The following is a 20,438-nucleotide window of genomic DNA, read 5'->3' on the forward strand; positions in this document are numbered from 1 at the left end:
TTTAACTGTCACTGAGGAAGACTAGATTCCTAAACATTTCTTCATCTGTAAAGTGGGGACAGTAGTACAGTTTACCTCAAGGGGCTTCTATGAAGAATAAGCGAGATCATATATGTAGATATAAAATGCTTAGAAGGCTGCTGCCCCCGGAGTAAAAGCTAGATACGTACTGGCCATTAGCAGTAGTCGTCGTATTGTATTCTTTCAAATTTAGATTAGTTTAATCTAAGAAAATATTTTGAGATTACATGGAAGACTGTTTTTAAAAACTCTGATCATTTGCAGCTATTTACTTATGTAAATCAGATTTTTACCCACGTTGAACAATTAACACAAATTCCTCAATTAATTGGATGCTTAGATTAATATGAGACTGCAAAGTAGGGCCTGTTTCCTTCTTCTCTGCTTATCAAAGCAACTTCTTTATTCAGAGTGATTGCCTTATAAAGAATAAATGTTAAATATTTATTTTTAACAAATTGATATATTCAAATACGATCAGCTCACCACTTTCTCATATGTTGGTGTAATGCAAAATATTTCATGTGAAAAGAGGCTCAGTTGGGATGGGAGAAGAATTTAGGGGCATGACACAGTGGAAGCTGTCACAGAGAAAAAGTTTGATAGTAGCAGATACCTGACATGTCAATGTCTCATTCATCAAACACCACTGGACCAAATTTAAAGTAAATGTCAAATGGGGATTAAGTTGTAAAACAAATATGGAAACAAAGGATTATCTCTTAATATGTAAATAGGAAAGTGGGCAGTTCATAAAAGAAGAAATGTTCTTGAAAGTATTCCAGATCACACTAGAAATTTTCTCAATATAAATTAAAAACAGGGAGATAACACTGTCCACCCAACAATTTGCCAAAAATTAAAAATGAATGATGAGCCCTGGGCGGTTTGGTTCAGCGGTTAGAGCGTTGGCCCACAGACCAGAGAGACCTGGGTTCAGTTCCCGCTAAGGGCATGTACCTCAGTTGCAGTTTGTCCCTGGCCCCGGTTGGGGTCGTGCGAGTGGCAACCAGTCAATGTGTCTCTTTCACATTGATGTTTCTCTCCCTCCCTCCTTCTCTCCGCACCTCTCCCTGCCTCCCTCCTTCCATCCCTCCCTTCCACTCTGTCTAAAAGTCAATGGAAAAAGTATCCTCAGCTGAGAATTAACAACACAAAAGAAGGAAGACAGGCCTGATATGCTGCTGATAAATGGGACATTGATCAGCCTTTTTGAGGAGCCCTTTGATCATATGAATCAAAAGTCTAAAAATGTTCATAGTTTTTGGCATCATAATCCCATTTCTGTATTTCCTATGAAAATAATCAGAGATAATACCTAGGAATATGAACATTCACTATTTTTTTGCATCATAGCAAAACATTAGTAAATCCAAGTCCAACAGTCAGTTATGGCATATACATAGAATGGGATTTTTTTTTACAGCCATTGAAATTATGTTCTTGAAGAATTTTGAATAGCATGGAAAAATACTTATGTTAACTGAATAAGCAGAACAGAAAACTAGACATACAGTATGAGTTATATAGGTGGAGAAAACACTAAATGAAAATATTCCAAAATATAAATGGCTACTGTTTCTGGGTAGTGGAATAATGGATGACTTCGATTTTTTTTCTTAATTATCCTGTAATAGACACAATTGTTTTTGCCAGAATTTAAAGTGACTTTTAAAAGAGTTTGAAAGTTTTTGTTTTTTATCCTCACCCGAGGATACCTTCCCATTTTTTGTACAGATAGAGTGGGAGGGAGAGAGAGGAAGGGAGAGAGAGAAACATCGATGTGAAGGGACACATCGAGTGGCTGCCACCCGCACGACCAACCACGGCCGGGGACAAACTGCAACCGAAGTACGTGCCCTTAGCGGGAACCGAACCCAGGTCTCTGCGGACCGCAGGCCGACGCTCTAACCGCTGAGCCAAACCGGCCAGGGCTTGTTTTTGTTTTTAATCAGAATTTGAAGTACTCTTTAAAAAGAGTTTAATGAGTTAAAAAGTGCGAACAGTAATCTGCTCTGGACATAGGAATCCAGTTTCCAGTTTTATTTTAAGTGTACATGTAGCTGGCTTTTCATTAGGACCTTGAAGACCTCCCTGTGAGCGAAGTGCATGAATGTGAGCACGTGTCATTTTCAGTGCTGGGTTTAGTTGTGCAGAATTCTTTGTATCTTATAACTTCCATTCATATTCTGCATAACTGAGATTAATAGTAAAATTGAGTACTGTTTAAAGTTTTATGCATAGATTTTTTTTTAGAGAAATAACAAAATAAAGTGGAAAGATACATAGAATCAACCAGGCTTATTCCCTTTCAGGGCCAGTTCTGGAAAGTGGTGGGGAAGCCAAGTCCAAAAGAAGGACTTGCTTGCCGGCGCCCTGCCCCAACAGCAGCAACATCAGCCTGTGGAACATCCTGAGAAATAACATAGGGAAGGACCTGTCCAAAGTGGCCATGCCGGTGGAGCTGAACGAGCCCCTGAACACGCTGCAGCGGCTCTGCGAGGAGCTGGAGTACAGTGAGCTTCTGGACAAGGCCGCGCAGATCCCCAGTGCCCTGGAGAGGATGGTGAGGACTCAGCCTCTCCGCGGGTGGTCCGGCCCTGCGCCTGCGCAGCCAGGCCTTCGGGGCCCAGCCACGCCCAGCCGGGCAGAGCCAGAGCTCCAGTCCCCTCTGCTGTTCTTTGATAGGTTCATTTCCCAGGGACATCTGGTTCCCCTACGCTTGGCTGTTTTCAGTCATCCTGTCAGCATTTGCCATTTGGTTGGGATGGTGGGGGGCTTCTCTGTGACAGCTGGTTCCTGGGGGACACTTCTGTGGATTTGCGCTTCCTCCTTCTCCAGAACTTTCCATGTGATTGTTCTGATAAGCCTGGCTGGAAAACATGCCCCAAGGGCTATCTGGGTATTTATTTTTACTTGTTTCGGGTGGACAGAATTTAATTTCTCAAGCTGTTTTTCTCGTCCGGGATAAATGTCCCTTGAGAATGTTTTTGTTTATTTTTGGAATAATATTTTCACATCTATGTCCTAGATTTTCAGAAAATAACACTCACAGAAGAGATTTTCACATAAGAAAGATTCTTCTTGTGCTTCCCCTCCTCCTTCTTACTCTATAGAATCGTTGTTGTTGCTTTTGAAGCTCATCCTAGAAAAAGTCACCTCTGTCCTCTACTCAGTTATCACTTCCATTGACAGGGCTCAGGTGTGTCTCATCCTTCCCCGTCTTGTGGGGACTTCCATGGTGGTAAGACTGTGGGCATCTCAGCCTTCCTGGGACTCGGCTGACTTTGTTCCCCAGAACGCCTCTTCCTCTTGCTTCCTCGTGTTAGCTGCTCAACAGTAAGGTCCTGGTACGGGGAGGCTGGGGCGCCAGTGTCTTCCCCCAAATGCCCAGTCGCTGTCCTGGGCTTTTGCTGATTGGCTAAATTAGAGTTGGTACACCCCCTTGACTTCTGGTCATAAAGTCACCCTCTAGCTGATGGAGGACACTATTCTTTTCTAAATTCTAAGCATTCTGCAGTTTCAACCCTAATTAAAACATTATTACTTTAGTGATTTGAAGATTAAGGGGAACTCTCACTAGTGGGTGAAAAGAGACACCCCATAGTCATTCCACACAGTCTTCAGGGACTTCTCCCATCAAAGAGGCTTTCTTGATACTAAAGATCATGAGTGTAGGAGAGAAGAACAAGCCTGTATCTTTTCCATCTTCTTTGTTACTCTTCCCTAGAGAGAATTTCTGCTGAACAAAAGGAAGCAAATAGCTTCCAAGGCAAGTGTTACAGGTAGGTGTTTGTGGACAGCTCTTTTCTCTAACGAAAATGATTAACTTTGAAGATGAAAGTATTCTTAAAGGTGTTTTGTTCTTGTGGCAATTAAGAAACGCTTAGGATGTTCAGCTGATTGATTGGTGTCACTGACCTCGGGTAGAAGTTTGGGGAAAGGATTTGCCTTCCAGCACAATATGTCCTAGAGGGAGAGTCCAGGAAGACACTGAGCAGGAACCTGGTCCTGGGATCTCTGGGGGTCAGCTGGTGCCCCTGCAGAGATTCTCCTGTTCCAGCCCAAAAGGAGGGTGCAGATTGTGCCTGCTCCCTCCCTCCCACCTCCCTCGGCATTGTGAGTGACTCAAGGTTCATTTATATAGTTTGCTGTATTTTAAATTGTGAAGGTGACTCAGGGTTCATTCAGCCTTCGATATAGACAGTGTGACCTTACTGTTGCACAGGTCACAAACATCTGAGGAAACAGAGGGGGGAAACGAATACCCAGGTTCCAAGAACAAAGACTGAATCGAGCATAGTGAATCAATTTTTTAAATAAACTATCCAGCTGCTGTAGAATGTTCTGTAGAGCGAGATGGGAAGGTGGACCCTATTTGTAAATGGCAAAGAAAGGTATGCGACTAGTGAACATTGATGAAGGGCACTCAGCATTTTTTCCAAGATAAGAAATGTCGTGAAATGTGCTGGAATGAAGAAGAAACATGGAGATTGTTACTCAATATCAGAAGGAGAATGCTGTTATTGCTACTTAGGTTTAATTTTTTGACTCTCCCCCATCCCCCCCAAAAGACAAAAAAATAATGTGTGTTTTTGGTACCCCAAAAGGGGACCCGATAAAAACACAGAGAGCCTCCCAGTGAGGTCCACTGAAGCCTCGTTCATGTTCATCCAGTTTTCCTATCTTTTCCTTCCTGAGTTTCCCTTTCTTCCTCCTTCTGAAGCAGAACTTTGGAACAGGCGCTGTGCTCTGTCCTGGGGCTTGTTGCTTAGGCTCAGGAATGATTCTCACAGATGTTCTTTTCTCAAAATAAATTTTGAGATTCTTACAGTATCAAATTGGGATGGTTTAAACTTAGGATGCTGTTTCCTGAATTTTGAGGGAAGTTTGGCTTTTTTTTTTTTTTTTTTAATTCTCTTTTCCTTCCCCTTCTCCCCAAACACCTTAGCAGGATATCAGGATTTCCAGATATTGTCAGGTTTAGAGTTGCTGGACTCAGCTGCACAGCTCAGAAACAGTGCAATTTATGTGGTAAATAGCGTCATCTTGAAAGCCTCTGCCACCTTTTAGGCATCAGAACAAATGGGTAATGTTTAGTTTATTCGTCTCTGAGACCACAATGGACATGACTTAAACCTGCAACTTCAAACCAAAGTTGGCCCTGGCCGATGTGTCTCAGTTGGTTAGAGCATTGTCCCATGCACTGGAAGGGCCTGGGTTCAATTCCCAGTCAAGGCATATTCCTAGGTTTCGGTTTCAATCCCAGGGGCACATGTGAGAAGCAACCAATCAATCTCTCTCTCTCTCTCCCCACTCCCCTTCTCCCTCCTTCCCCAAAAATAAAAACAATTCAAAGATAAACCAAAGTTGATTTGGTTGTCTTTAAACCAGAGACAAATCGTTGCCTTCTGAAATAAACTATAAAGAGAGAAAGAAGGCCTTTATTTTGCTCACATCTTTGTAAAAATGTCTTGGTAACAGAGAAATAACATCGTTCTTCCCCCCTGCTCTTAGGTGTACGTGGCAGCCTTTGCTGTGTCTGCATACGCATCCAGCTACTTCCGAGCGGGGAGCAAGCCCTTCAACCCTGTTCTCGGAGAAACATACGAGTGTATTCGTGAGGACAAGGGCTTCCAGTATTTTTCAGAACAGGTAGATATGCACCCTTTTTGTTTGTTGTATGCACCCTTTTGTCCACTTGTACTGGAGGAGCTGCTTATGCTTCCCACTACATGTGCTTTTGAAATATTTATTCTCCACCTTTCGCTAGCTTCCAAGCGACTGAGATCATTACAGTGCTTTTACAAGAAGAGGGATCCAGTTCCCTTCCACGGAAACCTAGCCCCAGCCTGGGCGTGCAGGTGCTGGGAAGGCCGAGCCCTCTCACCTGGCCGTCCACGTCAGCCGTGCCCCTTCCGTTCCGAGTCACAGGGAGAGGAAATTTCAAAAGCAGGAAGCATCTGCCCAAACTGCCATTTAGAGGTTTAAAGTGTGCACCCTCACCTCATTGCCACCATCATTCTAGAGCATGAGCGCCCCCATCAGATTGGGTAGCACCAAATACATGTATTACTCTTGATTTTAAGAATAAGTATTCATTCCTGTGTTTATATTTCTCTGGCATGTACCACGTGCCTGGCGTTCCTCCAGGTGCTGGGGAAATGCAGTGGGTGGGGGCTGTGGGTGCTTGTCCTCATCTAGTGGACGGACCCACTTCAGACTTATGCAGCCTGATTTCCTTGCGCTTCCACGAGACTCTGCCCATCTCTGATTTGGCAGAGAATAATATTCAAGAACAGCATCTCTGGAGCCCGACGGCGTAGGTTCAAATTTCAGCTCTACCTCTTAGTAGGTTTGTGACCCAGGGCAAGCTGCCTAACCCCTCTGTGCTTCAGTTCCCTCTTCAAAGGGGATGCTGAGCATCACAGACCTCAGCTGGCTTTGTAAGGACTCAGTGACATACTCTCTGCAAAGCACTTAGACCAGCCAGTCTGACGCGAAGTAAAAAGTGTCAGGTGAGTGAGTGCTCTCGTTACCGATGCTTTGCCACATTGTTTACAATAGTGGGCTGTTGGCAACATTCAGAATATCTGTCAATAAGGAATTGCTTGGCTAAAACAGGGTGCAAAGATACTGAAAATAAAACATAAACAACAATTCTCTCCCCCTGGTTAAGGCAGCTACTGAACATGCCCACTCCCCATATTTCCCCAAATGTCACCCTAGGAATATTAAACATGATTGCTTTGATACATTTCTCTCCTCCCAGTTCTTATAAAATGGAGGGAAAGGAAGTGGGGTTCACTAAAATACTATTTCCCTTCCTGTCAGCCTGCTGCCCTCCTTGTGAGTGGATAAGCATTATGGGGGCAGGAAGGGAAGGGTGGTGTGGCCGAGAGGCTTTGGAGACGGTGCTGGTCCCAACTGCAGATTACAAGAGTGTTCTCTGAAACCCAAAGGACAATGGAGACGCAACACTCCCGAAGCACATTTTAGCAACTTGCCAGTTAGAAGGTAAAAGGAGAAATTAAACACTGATGTCAGGGAGGTAGGGGGTTAAATCAATAGTTAAAGGGATAAGATAATCGGATTCAAATTCAATTGGGTTATTTAAGTCCTGAACCTAAAATGGAATGAGAGGAAATGAAAATGTAACTTGGTTACCATGACATCATATGCACTCATTTTAAAAAATAAAGGCCTAAAATAGCCCCTAACTGCAGCCAACACTCAGGACAGGATGAATGGGTATAAGAAACAATAGTAACATGAGCTGGTCTACAGCTAAGCGTCAACCCCACGAGCCCCTGACGGGGTGGGGCCAAATCCAGGGCCTGCTTGGGTTTCTTCTGTGGTGATGCAGCAAGAGAAGGCAGAACTCCCGGGTGTGTGTGCACAGGGCTGGAAAGAACAACACAACTTAGTCTCCAGTTGCATAGAACAGATCCCAATAAAATTAGCAAGAAAGAGATCTGGCCACTGTTAGTAGCATAGGGTATGCTGGGTATACGGTAGATCTGCTTTCAAAGCCTAACTTCCCCACCCACCTCTGCGTGGCCTTGTATAAGTAACTTCAACTTGCTGAGCCTCGGTTTCTTTATAAACAGGAGTGGCGACGCTTAGCCCATAGGTAGCAGTGAGGCTCCAGTGAAATAATACACTGATGTGTACACTATTATTGCACTGAGGACAGTAACATTCAGCACATGGTTACTGCTCTTATATTTAGAGGCAATTGTTAAAATATTTTTAATGTACAGTGTTAAGAATGGTAAGAGCAGTGTTGAAATAAGATATACTGTATCTATGCTACTAATTCAAGTGGCTCGAAGGGGGCGTGATGTCACTGGGCGTCTCTGACAGAAGGCCGTCCCCGAGGCAGCCAGGAGTCTTCACAGCTGGCTGCACCAGGGTAATACCACCAATCCTGATGTGGTGGAGCCACTTCCTGTCTGGAATCGAGCCTTGTGGCCTTAGATGGTTGGCTGTTTTCATACACCCAAGAATGGGTGAGTCTCCCAGGGACAGAGTCACACTAGCTAAGGTTAAACTAGAATGCTACTGTATGCATTTGCTATAACCAGTAGACCGTCCTGGGGACCAGACGGCTTTGGTAAGCATGACCAGGCATACTCTCCTGTAGACAGATTACTCGGGAAGCCAACATTGTAATCAGAAGGTGGGTGTAGTAAGAAAGAGAGGTGGCTATTGAACTCTGTGTGCGGGGCTGCCCACTGGCCCCAGGAGAGGAAAGAGTTCTGGCCAGGACCCTCCTTTTCCTGGCCAGCGGGGGACACATCAGTTTAGTCTCCCCCTCTCCCTTGCCTGCCCTTGGTTATGCTGACCTGATGTGCACGGAGACCTTATAATTTAACACATTTAAAGAGCGCCAGTGGGTTCCCTCTGTCCCATGCTGCTACCTGCCGGTATGGTCTTCCTGCTTCCAGCCCAGGAGACATTCTACCTTCCTGGAGACAGTGTGACTCCACCCTTGTCTGTTACGTGTAGGTAACAGGAACGTCCACCTTCAGAGCTGGGGTTTCATGGCTTTCTTGTACCTCTACAGTGAGTAGAGGTCACTGAATGACTCGTGTGACAAACTGGAAAGGACCCCCTCATTCACATTTTTGGGTGGAACTTTATTCCAGTGAGGACGTTGATGGGAATCCTATCTCCAAGGGAAAGGACCTGGAAAGTAACAAGGGTAACTCCGCGTTTCCACTGTGTTTCCAGACACCATCTGAAAAGCACTGTCTTCTTTTCCTCCGAGGCCTGGGTTTTGTTGCTCTGTGGTTTGGGCGGGTACGTGGATGTTCAACGTGGTCAGTGGCCCGGAAGGGCGAAGTAAGTGCTATTTCCCAGAGTTCAGCTACATCGAGCTTGTTGTTTCTCACCTGAAGGACCCAAAAGTGCAATGTCAAAGTGACTCCTGCGGTCAGAAACAAGAGGAAACACTTGCTGTGCACGTTTCCCTCCTAACGGCTAAGCACTAGATGTGCAGAGCACTTGGTACTTTTCAGACTTGTTCAGGATCTCATTGGATCTTCAGAATGCCCCTGTGTGGCAGGTGCGGCGAGGGTCAGTCACGGGCGAGGAAGCGGGGGCCATGGGCCTCAGCATCTTCCAGTGCCCTCGGCTAGCGCCCTTTTCTCCTCCTGCGTCCCCTCTCTGTCACCTTTTTAGGGGTTCTCTTGTGTAGGTTTAGTTGCTGTGCTCAGAGTGCTGGGTTTATCAGCTGCCGATGTGAAAATAGCCTTTTGTATACTGTTCGGACTGTGGGATTTTGTCTGTCACTGTCACTGAAGCCTTTCATCCCCCACTCGCGGCGGGACTTTGTTCTCAGCGGCGAGGGTGGCTGGCGGGCCTCTGTGGAGGAGCGCCTTCAGGCGTCAGCTCTCCACGCGCCGGCCGTGCGTCCCACCTGGGGCTGGGGCTGTCTCCCTGCCGAGAAGTCTGCCTCGGCCTTGGCCTTCAGGAAGCCCAGAGAAGGGGGGCAGGAGGAGCCGGCTTCCTCTCTGTCCTCGGGGACTGTCTCCTGCGGCTGCTGGCACAGAGCTACCACAGTGCTGAGCCCCGCCAGCCACTGGGGGGCTCAGAAAACCCATTTCAGGTCGCGTTGCCTCTCTCTGGGCCCTTGGAAAGGTTCGGTGTCTAGATTAGGCTATGCAGTTAGCTGTGACCCGAAAGGGCCTTTTCCTGAGTCCGATCGCAGTCCCAGCCATTTTAACCGTTTACCCACCCAGCCACACACTCGAGAGTTGGCGACAGAAAGGCCCAATGGAGTTCCTGAAAGTTCCTAAAGTGGAAGAGATTCACATGAGGTGGTTTTTCCTTTGCTTGGCGGGCTCTGCCCTTCTCTCTTTTCTGTGACTCGTCAGGAGAACGTTGAACATATATGGGACAGACTATGAATAACCATACCAGTCCCTCCTCCTCTCCTTGCACCCTCATGTCGCCTCTGAATAGTGTCTTTATCGATGAGTAAGCAGAGTTACCCACGACTCATCAAAGTGGCATCTTACTTAAAGACATCATCACAGGGGAGATCCAAGCGCTTCAGCTAAAACCAGCAGTAAGTGAAATATAAGACTCCACCAGTGCTTCTCCATGTCTAGTTCAAGTCATCCCGTAATGGGTTTTTGTTTGTTTGTTTGTTTGCAAGAACCCATGTGTTTATCAAATAAGTAATTAACTCTGAACACAGGGGAAAATAAAATAATTGGCAGCATCATTTCCCCCACATCAAGCCAGTATCCTTGGCATCCTTCTCTTATAATCCCCATGCTATCTATCAGCAACTCCTGGGGCTTCGTGCAGAAGCCTTCCTTCCAAAGCCAGACGCTTTTACTGCCACCCTGCCTAGTGTCGGCCACCATGCCCCAGCCACCGTAATCCGTGACTGGGATCACTGCGGTGGACTCAGTGACCGGTCTCATTTCCATAGCCAGCTCCTCACCCACAGCCGGGAACTGCTTCAGGGAGGAGCCACACCTTTGCCGACCTCTCAGTGACTCCCCATGCCACTTGGAATAAAGGGAAAGTCCAGGCCATAGCCCACGAAGCCCTCCAAGGTGCCACCCCCAGATAACCTGCCCCCTCCCGCCTTCTCTCATTCAGCCTCAGCCACGCTGCCTTTGCTTCTTCTGAAACACACCACACATTTGCCGGCCCAGGGGCTGTGCCCTCCACCTGGGATGCCCTTCTCCTGCTATATGTGTAGCTAACTTCTGCCTTTCCCTTCGCCGCAGAACTTTCCATTACAGGGAGTCCTGCCCCAACTTGGTCTGGAATAACACCGCCACGTACCATCCCCCCATCCTTACGACTGACTTTATTCTTAACACTGTGACTATGTGTACTTATTTGTTTATTGTCGCTCTCACCCACTTCTGCACTGAAATGTAAACTGCACGAGGGGGAAGGTTTTTGTTACAGATGGTTTTGTGCCTGAACCATCACAGGCCATCGCTAGATGTTTGATGGATGCCATGGAAAGAACGGCCACGTGGTCCCCTCCCTGGATGACTGTTTTTTATTTTTATTTTTTTTATTTTATTTTTTATTTTTTTATCCTCACCCGAGGACATTTTTCCATTTTTTGTTCAGGTAGAGTAGGAGGGGGAGAGAGGAACAGAGAGAGAGAGAAACATCGACGTGAAGGGACACATCGAGTGGCTGCCACCCGCACGACTGACCAGAGCCGGGGACAAACCGCAACCGAGGTACATGCCCCTAGCGGGAACCGAACCCGGGTCTCTCGGGACCGCAGGCCGACGCTCTAACCGCTGAGCCAAACCGGCCAGGGCAGGATGACTGTTTTTTAAACCTGGCTCTTGTTCTCTGTTCTACAAGCTGCCCTTCGAGGTCGGGTGTGAGTCAGGAACTGGGAGGACCGTCCAGTTACATCTCTGGACAGCTACAGAACTGATGTAGTTAAGGGATGTTTGTATAAATCCAAAAAAGAAAAACTTACAAAATACACATATATTGAAATACACTCTTTCACCACCTGCTTCTCACCTCTTGGTACATCCAAAACATAATTAAAATTGATTAGGTCATGGTGAAGAAAGACCTGATATATAAATAAATTACAAGATGCCCTGGCCGGTTTGGCTCAGTGGTTAGAGCGTCGGCCTGCGGTCCTGAGAGACCCAGGTTCAGTTCCCGCTAAGGGCACGTACCTCGGTTGCAGTTTGTCCCCGGCCCTGGTCGGTTGTGCGGGTGGCAGCCACTCGATGTGTCCCTTTCACATCAATGTTTCTCTCTCTCTCTCTCTCTCTGTTCCTCTCTCTCCCTCCCACTCTACCTGAACAAAAAAAATAAATAAATAAATAAATAAATTACAAGAATTCTTAACCAAGAGGGGAACGCACTGACTTCAGGCTTGGAGAAAGAAACTGCATAGTAAAAACCACATGTACTAATGTCTTGAATGTTTGGGGAACCTTGACAATTAGAAACTGCTCTGATTGGATGGGGACGGAGAGGGATGCTAAAGGTCAGTCTGAGCTAACAGACAGTGTCCCCTCCAGGGCTGGGTCAGTCCAGACTCCAACTCAAAACCGAAGGCCTTTCTGAATTCATCTGAGTCACCATGACTAAAATCAGCACTGAGACAGGTTGGATTGTGCTCATTGTTCTCTGCTCCACTAGATTTGAGAAAGATTGTCATCAACAAAGATTAAGTTATTAGCTATGAATCACACCCTTTCCTGGGCATTCAATTAGTTAAAGCCTTAGAATAATCATTTTCAATCGGCTGATACCCACGGATGCTGGGATTTGAAGAAGACACTGAAAGCAAATGTTAAAATTAGAGCATTTTGAAGTCAGAGGGACCTCAGACATCATTTTCAAATAAATTAATGAGACTCGAAAAGGTTGGAAAGGGCAGACCCAAGAGATTCTTCTCTAAATATTCATGACACAGGACCTCAATGGTGCCCTTTGGGGAGGGCGCAGGGCCCAGCTTGAGAGCAGCCATAGAGAGCCAGGGGGACACTGGATTTGAAATCAGAGGACTTAGGTTAAAGGGCTGCCCTTGTCACTGATTGACAGTGTGGTGTTGGACAGCTTCTTTAATTTGTTTCCAAATTTGTAAAATAAGGATGATGAAGACACAAGGTCACCATGAGAACCACGTGAAAATACCACTCATGAAAAATGGCTGAAATTTAGCCCCTGCCTACTTCATGCCAGCATGTGATGCTTGCCCTTAACGTGTGTCCTCTTTTTTAGTTTGCAAAGAAGGTGGATTAGACCAATTTCACAGCTGAGGTAACTGGGACCCAAAGGGTTTAAACACTCCTCACGCTCCGGGTCACGCAGCCAGGAGATGGCAGTGCAGGTAGCACCTAGCTCCATGCCTCCACCTCTCCCTCGCTCCCTGAGCACTTGGCAGATACTCCCGAAAACGGTTCCTGAGTAAACACCTGTTGTAAGGAAACGTCAGAGAAAAATAAGGCATCGATTTAATTCCTCTGAAAGCTTCATAAACTTCTTAAAAGCAACGTATACCAAATAAGTCACTACCAAAGACCTTTTTAAGCCAAAAAGAAATCTTTTAGGATTCATATGGATAGTATATTTACCCCTGTTTTATGGGATTTGAAATGATTACAGAAGAGGTTTATAGGTTTTCTATATTGTATTTTGCTTTACTGTTTACATTTGGACTCACTTACAAAATGCCAAATTCTTGGTCAATACTATGATCTGTGCTTTTTTTTTTTTTTACTACATTGTTTCTGTGGGAATGAATATGATCTACTTTATAATAATCTACTTTAAAGTCTGCTTACAGTTTGGAGGAACAGGCCATAGCTCCTCTTTCACTCCACTGTGGTGGAGGGTGGAGGGGGGGGGTGTTGCTTGTCCTGGTTGTTTTATAATATAAAATGTACGTGATCCCAAGTTTTACAAATTCACTCCATTGTTTTCATTGCGAGGGCTAGTGCCGGGGATGGGGGGAGACATGTATGCAGCATTTTGTGATACAAAGTATCTTCAAGGGGTTGCATTAAATAAGAAGACAATGAAAACACAGAGTTGCATTTTAGGAGGTAGATTTCTAAATGGTCATTAGGCACAGGGCGGGGGCTGTGTACTTAGGAGGCCTGTGAAACCATGGGAGGGACAGCAGATTTGCATTTCTCATCTCATATTGGATCTGGGATCTGTGTTCATTGAGAACGGAGAGATGCCGGAACTATTTAAATCTTTGTCTCTGCTTTTCTTTGGGCCAAGCTGGTAGGGGAAATCTCATCTGTTAAAGGTGTATGTGACAGGACTCTAGATTATGCTGTCCCTGCCCTTCTCCACCTAGAGGGGTGGCACCTGGAAGTAGTTTTCAGTCCCTGTTCCTCATTGCGGCTGAGGGTCGAGAGCCAGGTGGATGTGAGGCTTTGTCATCCTGCCCTGAAAACCATGCTGTGAACCAAACAGGCTGGGATTTACCTTTACCTCCTTATCAGTGTGTTTGGGAAACCGAACTTAATCTTGTTGTCTCCTCATTTGTAATATGAAACTTTTGGGCTGGATGCTCTACATGTAAGATCCTTTGCTAAGAAACAGCTGACAGAAGTTTCTGGAAACACCGCTGGCAGCATTACTCTGGTTGTACTAATTATAATAACAGTACATGTACCGTTCACAGGCCTCGCGACACTGAGGAGCCCTTTTCTCGTTGGCACCTTTATTGGTGGATAAAACCAAACAAATTAAAACAAGAAAACAGGTAAAGAGTCCGGTGAGGGCAGGCAGGGAAGGTGCTCCGCCCTGGATGGGCCTCTCTTTTCTAGAAGGTAACTGCGCATTGACTCCAACTGGGTATTTTTATCTTGACTGAGAATGAATAAAACATTTTTTTTTTCTCTTAGCAATTGACTAATATTTCTTCAAGAATTGTTTGTTTAGCTCTTTGTAGAAACATGATTCCTTATTTTCAGTGATCTTGCATCAGTCTTCCTGTAGGTAATTTGCAAAGAGGCTGGATTTGTGATGCAATTTTCAGGAGTGAAATCTGCTGAGGCAAAAAGAACTTTTGCTTAAAAGTAGCGTTTAAGAACATTTATGATTTGACAGGGTAATTAAACGCAGGTACCTTCCAGAACAGCTAATAGGGATTTTGACGTTGGGAGCCAATGTCAGATTATAGGGATTCTGTGAGAGGCAGCCCTTAATGTCCTATTTTAAATTTTCACCTCTTTCAAAACATGTCTCTGCCCTCATCACTCGGCCCCTTTTCTCTGAGGATTCCAGAGACTTCCATTCACCTCATTTCTTCTCACCCCTGACGAACTTGAGCAAATTGGAGCTGACGGTATTAGGAGCACCCTCTTAAGGACAGACTTGTTGAAAGAAAACTAAGCTAAAGAAGCATTCTTCACTTAGACGCTGAGCTGCTACATCTCGGCGCAGGGAGAGGACTTCCTGGGACACAGGTTAATTCCTTGGTTTGTTTTTGCCCTTTGTTTCCTGCAGGTCAGCCACCATCCACCTGTCTCTGCCTGTCACGCGGAGTCTGGAAATTTTGTTTTCTGGCAAGGTAATGTGCTAATATCCTCAACCCCGTCATTTTGTGTGATGTCATAGATTTATTTCATTAAGGAACTTCTGTTAAATGCTTGTGAAGATTAAAAGTGGGCTCTGGACTTTGGCTCGCTGGAAGGATCTGCCGGGTCTTGCTTGTCATCTCCGAACAGTGGATACTTGTCCACTTCATAAGTGAGGGACCAGGAGGATAATTTAGTTGGTCCCTTTTTAAAAAATTCTCAATCTTTGGGTCACCACCATTTATTCCTGTGATTTTTTTTCTCTATCTTATTCCATAGACACATGAGATGCCTCGCATTTCAAGAGACACCAAATATTTAGAGTTATTTATCAGAGTCTAGATAGCAGAGGGGTTGTTGGTTTAAATTTTTTTTTAAACTTTATTTCTAAAATCACATTTTACATTGCTGACTTTTTATCAATTTGAGGGTTTTCCTATATTCAGTTAATATTTTAGATTTAAGAGGGATGGGTTGTTCTGAAGAATAAACAAGGCTACAAATATTTTTTTGAATGGATTAATTAACTGTATTAACTCACGTATGTACGCAAACGTCAGAGTGTAGAAGGAAACTCCTAGGTGAGCATCCTAGGTTTTCAAACAAGGGGCCCACGCCAGCTTGACAAAGTTTTCTCTGCTTACAGTGATAACATCTGATCTGCCACACTGCCTTTTAAAAATACATCTATAAAATGTAAATGATATGAAAGAGTATTTTGTAACAAAAACAAAAACAAAAGAAATCATCTCTCCTCACCTCGGCTCCTCTCTCGAGACAATCAGTTTTACCAGTTTGGTAATAAGTACCATGGTTTCTTCTCTGAATCTTTGCTACTAAAGTTCAGAATAGAAGCTTGATTAGAAACGTCTCCAACGTTCACTAAAAGCCTCTGGAAATAATTCTCATGAGATCTCTAAACTCCCAACTGCCGAGTGTCGTTGACCTCGGAAGCACTTCGTTACTGTCACGTGTCACGTGTTGGCAGGTCTTGTCCCAGCAGCCCCCGTGCGCTCCCTCCGTTACCCACAGTTTGCCCTCAGGCTCCTTTCTTTTTCCTCGTCGGCCATTTGGCACATTCCCACCCGTTCCCACAGGCCAGGGACTCCGAATCTTGCTTTTTAAAATCCAGTCTGACATTTCTCTGCATTTTAATTAGGTTGTTTAGACCACTTATATCTATTGTGATGAATGTAGTTGGGTTTAAATCTGGCTTCTTGTTTCCTGTTTGTTCTTTGTTTCCTTTTTAAAAAAATCTTGCCTTCTTTGGGACTACTTTCTGTGGTTCCATTATATGTCCTTAGTTGGCTTATTAGCTATACCTCTTTGTTTCATATCTTAGTTGTTACTTTAGGATTCACATTATTTATCTTTATCTACCTTCAAATAATATGCCACTTCACCGGTATTATTGGAAACTTACAGAATATACTTCCATTTTCCCTGTTCCAACCTTTGTGCTAATGAGGTTGTGCATTTTACTCATGTATATTATAAACCCTGCAGTACAGTGCTACTGGTTTTGCTTTAAATAGCCAGTTATGTTTTTTGGTAGCAACTTTATTGAGATAGCCCGTGATTTTTACACATTCACGGAATTGTTCAGCCATCAATCACCACAATAAATTTTATAACATTTTCATTACTCCAAAAAGAAACCCATCTAGCAAATATCCTCCCCACCCCAACTTCCAATTTCAGTGAGCCTCTTCTGTCCTTAGACACCACTAACCGACTCTGGCCTATTCTGGATATTGCATATAAATGGAACCATGTGACATGTGGCCGGGGGCATCCCAGTCCCAGCCCCCTCTCTCCTGGACCATGGCCGTGGCCTCCTGCCGGCCTCCCTGCCTTCACCTCTGCTCCCCTGTGGTCAGAATTGTCGTGCAGCAGCCAGAAGGATCAGCTGTCCCTGCCTTTCTTTTCCTGTCCTCTGTCCCCTCTTGGCACCATCATTCATGCACATTTAAAAAGTCCGAAATCATCCACACGTTCTCCTGTCACTCACAGTCTGCACCTAAACTGTCCCCTGGTCTAGTTCTGCTTCTTTAATGGTTCTGGGGTTGCTCCCTTCCACTCCATCCCCACCACTACTCTCTTGGTTCACTTCTTCCTCCTTTATCCCTTGAGCCCCTACAGCAGCCTTGTCACCTGCTTCTCGCCTCTCCTGCTCCCATTCCAGTCTCCATGTGCTGCCAATTGTCTTTGCAAAGTCTGTACCTACTCACATCTGTCCAGACAAACACCTCGTTTCCCCCGAGGCACACAAACCAGACTCAGCCAGGCTGCAGAGCCCACTGTTTTTGTACCCAATCTGTCTTTCCACTCTTCTCTCTGGACAGTTGGAGACCGAGAGGACAGAACCACACCATGGTCCCTCTCTCTGCACAAGCTATGTCTTCTGCCTTCAGTTGCTTTTTCTCTGCCTAGTGAACTCCTGCGTATTCTTCAGAGCCCAGTTTAAGTGGCCCCTTTAGACAAGCCTCTTCCGATGCCTTCCCCCGGAATGTGGGCCATTCCTTACCCAGTTGTAGCCTGTGAGCTCTCCCGAGGAAGGGACTTCATCTTATCGGTTTGGCTTCCCGGATTCTGTTCCAGGTACTCAGTCGGTACTTACAGAGAATAAAAAGTTATCCTGTATGATGACATGTTTTATTGTGAAGAGATTGTTCTGTGTCGTGACTGATCATTTCTGTAGCCCAAGAACCTTTTACAGTGATACCTCGGTTCTCGAACATAATTCGTTCCAGGAGGACGGTCGAGAACCGAATTGTTCGAGAACCGAAGCAATGAAACCCAATAGGAAAGCGGACTCCACAAAGCGTGACTCTCTCTGCACTCACACTGATGACGCGAGCAAGGCGCGCTGGGCCGAATGAACGCCATTCGGCTCAACTCGGCTCATCTCGGAAGTTCGAGTTCCAAATATTTGTTCGGATTCCGAGACAAAAGTTTCTCGAATCTCCATTTGGTCGAAAACCGAGGCGTTCGAGAACCGAGGTATCACTGTATCTTCCTAGCTCTCCTCCTAAATGTGTAACACTTGGTATTATTTCATTTCAGATGTGAGATGGAAAAACAAATTCTGGGGCAAATCCATGGAAATTGTCCCCATTGGCACAACCCATGTGACGCTGCCAGCGTAAGTACTGCTATGGGTGGGCAGCTGGGGGACTCGGCCGCGGTGACAGCTTTAGGAACAGGCTGCCCGCGGCGCCCGGCACTGAGTGTCTGTTTCTTGGTGTTTTGTTTTGTTTTTTAAATCTGTTTGACAGTAAGTTCAAATGGTCCTTATTTTGACAACCTCACATTTTATTTCCCTCAAATGAAAATACTTCCTGGAGACCAAAATTCCCAGGAAAGACATTTTTTTAATACTCCTTTCTACTTTCTAACAAAATGAAGAATGGTGGTTTTTCTCTAACATTGCTGTCCTGCCTCACTGTCAGAATTGCTTTGGAGAAGGTTAAGGCTTGATCTCTCAGGGATTCTTGATACTTGTTCATAAAACAAAAGGTGGCCTCTGGGACCAGGCGGCCGGGACCAATGTGCTCTCGCTCTGCTGCTGACTGATGGCAGATCCCGGGGAAGTTACTCAGCCTTTCTGATCTCCTGCTCTGGCTCCTATGAACCGGGTAGAACACCACCTGCCTCACAGGACGGCTGTGCAGATGAACCGTGTAAACTAGTACTTGGCACATGGTATGTGCCACATAAGTGCTGGTCTTAGTACTTATCCTCATGATTATTATTTATCTGTGTAACTCGTATCTGAATACTTTCTCACTGTAAAAGATTTACGATATATGTATCTTAAGATTTACATATATATGTGTGTGTGTGTGTGTACCTACATATATATATGTGTGTGTGTGCACATGTATGTGTGGGAAGAGAGATCACATTGTGACAACCCCGTATTTTTCCCTGTTGCCACTTCCCTTTCCTAGCTTGGGGACTAGAGACAGGTCACCTCTGGCTCTCAGTTCCCTGCTGTCACAGGAGGGCGTGGGTTGTTCCCGGAGACCACCCGCTGCAGAGAAGCCCGGCCACTTCCAGAGCCCCTTCGTGGCAGGCGCCCGGTCAGGGGTGGCTCCGTAGGTGCAGGAGTGAGAGCTCACCGCGTGACCTATTTTCGAACAGCAGTGCTTGTTTGTATTTGCTGCTGGCTCTTCTGGGAATTGATCTTCTCACCCTTCCCTCCTTTAGTCTTGGGGATCATTTTGAGTGGAACAAAGTCACCTCTTGCATCCATAACATCTTAAGTGGGCAGAGATGGATTGAGCACTATGGAGAGATTGTCATCAAGAACCTGAACGACGACTCCTGCCACTGCAAAGTGAATTTCATAAAGGTGAGCTGGGGCCCTGGAAAGGCCTTGTAGACCTGGGCCTGAGAGCGCAGGGTGCCTCGGGGTCACCTTCGCGTGTGTGCCAGGAGACCAGCAATGCCAGGGGTTCCCCGGTCCCAGCCCCACCTCTCTCACCTGGGCAGGGCCATGGCTCCTCCCGGCCTCCCCCCGCATACTCCCCTCTGGCCTGTGCTCACTGCAGCGGCCAGAGGGACCTCTTGAAACATATGTCATCACACTACAATACGGATGGACCTTGAAGACATGCTGAGTGAAACAAGTCAGACACAGAAGGACAGGTACCAGCCAATTCGTTCACATTGGTACCAGAGCAAAGCCATAGAGACAGAAAGCAGAACGGTGGGGGTCGGGGGCTGGGCGAGGGATGGGGAGTTATTGTTTAATAGGCACAGTTTCAGTTTGGGAGGATGACACATTTCTGGAAAGATATAGGCAGTGGTTGTACAACATTATGAACATACTTAATGCCACTGAATTGTATATTTATAAATGATTAAAATGGTACATTTTGTTATGTATGTTTTATCACGATTTTTTTAAAAAGTGAGTTGTATCGCCCTGGCCAGTTTCGCTCAGCGGTTAGAGCGTCGGCCTGCGGTCCGGAGAGACCTGGGTTCGGTTCCCGCTAAGGGCACGTACTTCGGTTGCAGTTTGTCCCCGGCCCTGGTTGGTCGTGCGGGTGGCAGCCACTCGATGTGTTCCTTTCATGTCGATGTTTCCCTCTCTCTCTCCCTTCCTCTCTCTCCCTCCCACTCTATCTGTACAAAAAATGGAAAAATATCCTCGGATGAGGATAAAAAAAAAAAAAGTGAGTTGTATCATATTTGACCAAATCCTTTGACAGCTTCCATCTTTTTCACGGGAAAAGCTTGTATCCTTTCACTGACCCACAAACCCTGCACAGTCTGCAGTCCCCACCCTTCAAGTTCACATACATGTGCATGTGCGCGCACACACGCACACGCACACACACACACACACAC

General features: G+C 45.7%; 1 protein-coding gene across 3 annotated transcripts in view; it reads left to right on the forward strand.

Annotated features, from left to right (window-relative positions):
• OSBPL3 (oxysterol binding protein like 3) overlaps positions 1 to 20,438 on the forward strand; it is a 196,058-nt gene that overhangs the window by 153,845 nt on the left and 21,775 nt on the right. For all 3 annotated transcript variants that reach the window (XM_036246210.1, XM_036246211.1, XM_036246209.1), the window contains 5 exons: positions 2,337 to 2,587; positions 5,539 to 5,676; positions 15,010 to 15,073; positions 18,147 to 18,225; positions 19,293 to 19,437. In XM_036246210.1, coding sequence (XP_036102103.1) covers positions 2,337 to 2,587; positions 5,539 to 5,676; positions 15,010 to 15,073; positions 18,147 to 18,225; positions 19,293 to 19,437 — 677 coding nt within the window. The remainder of the gene's footprint in view (positions 1 to 2,336; positions 2,588 to 5,538; positions 5,677 to 15,009; positions 15,074 to 18,146; positions 18,226 to 19,292; positions 19,438 to 20,438) is intronic.

This window comes from Molossus molossus, unplaced genomic scaffold (genome assembly GCF_014108415.1).
Source record: "Molossus molossus isolate mMolMol1 unplaced genomic scaffold, mMolMol1.p scaffold_m16_p_7, whole genome shotgun sequence".
NCBI lineage: Eukaryota > Metazoa > Chordata > Mammalia > Chiroptera > Molossidae > Molossus > Molossus molossus.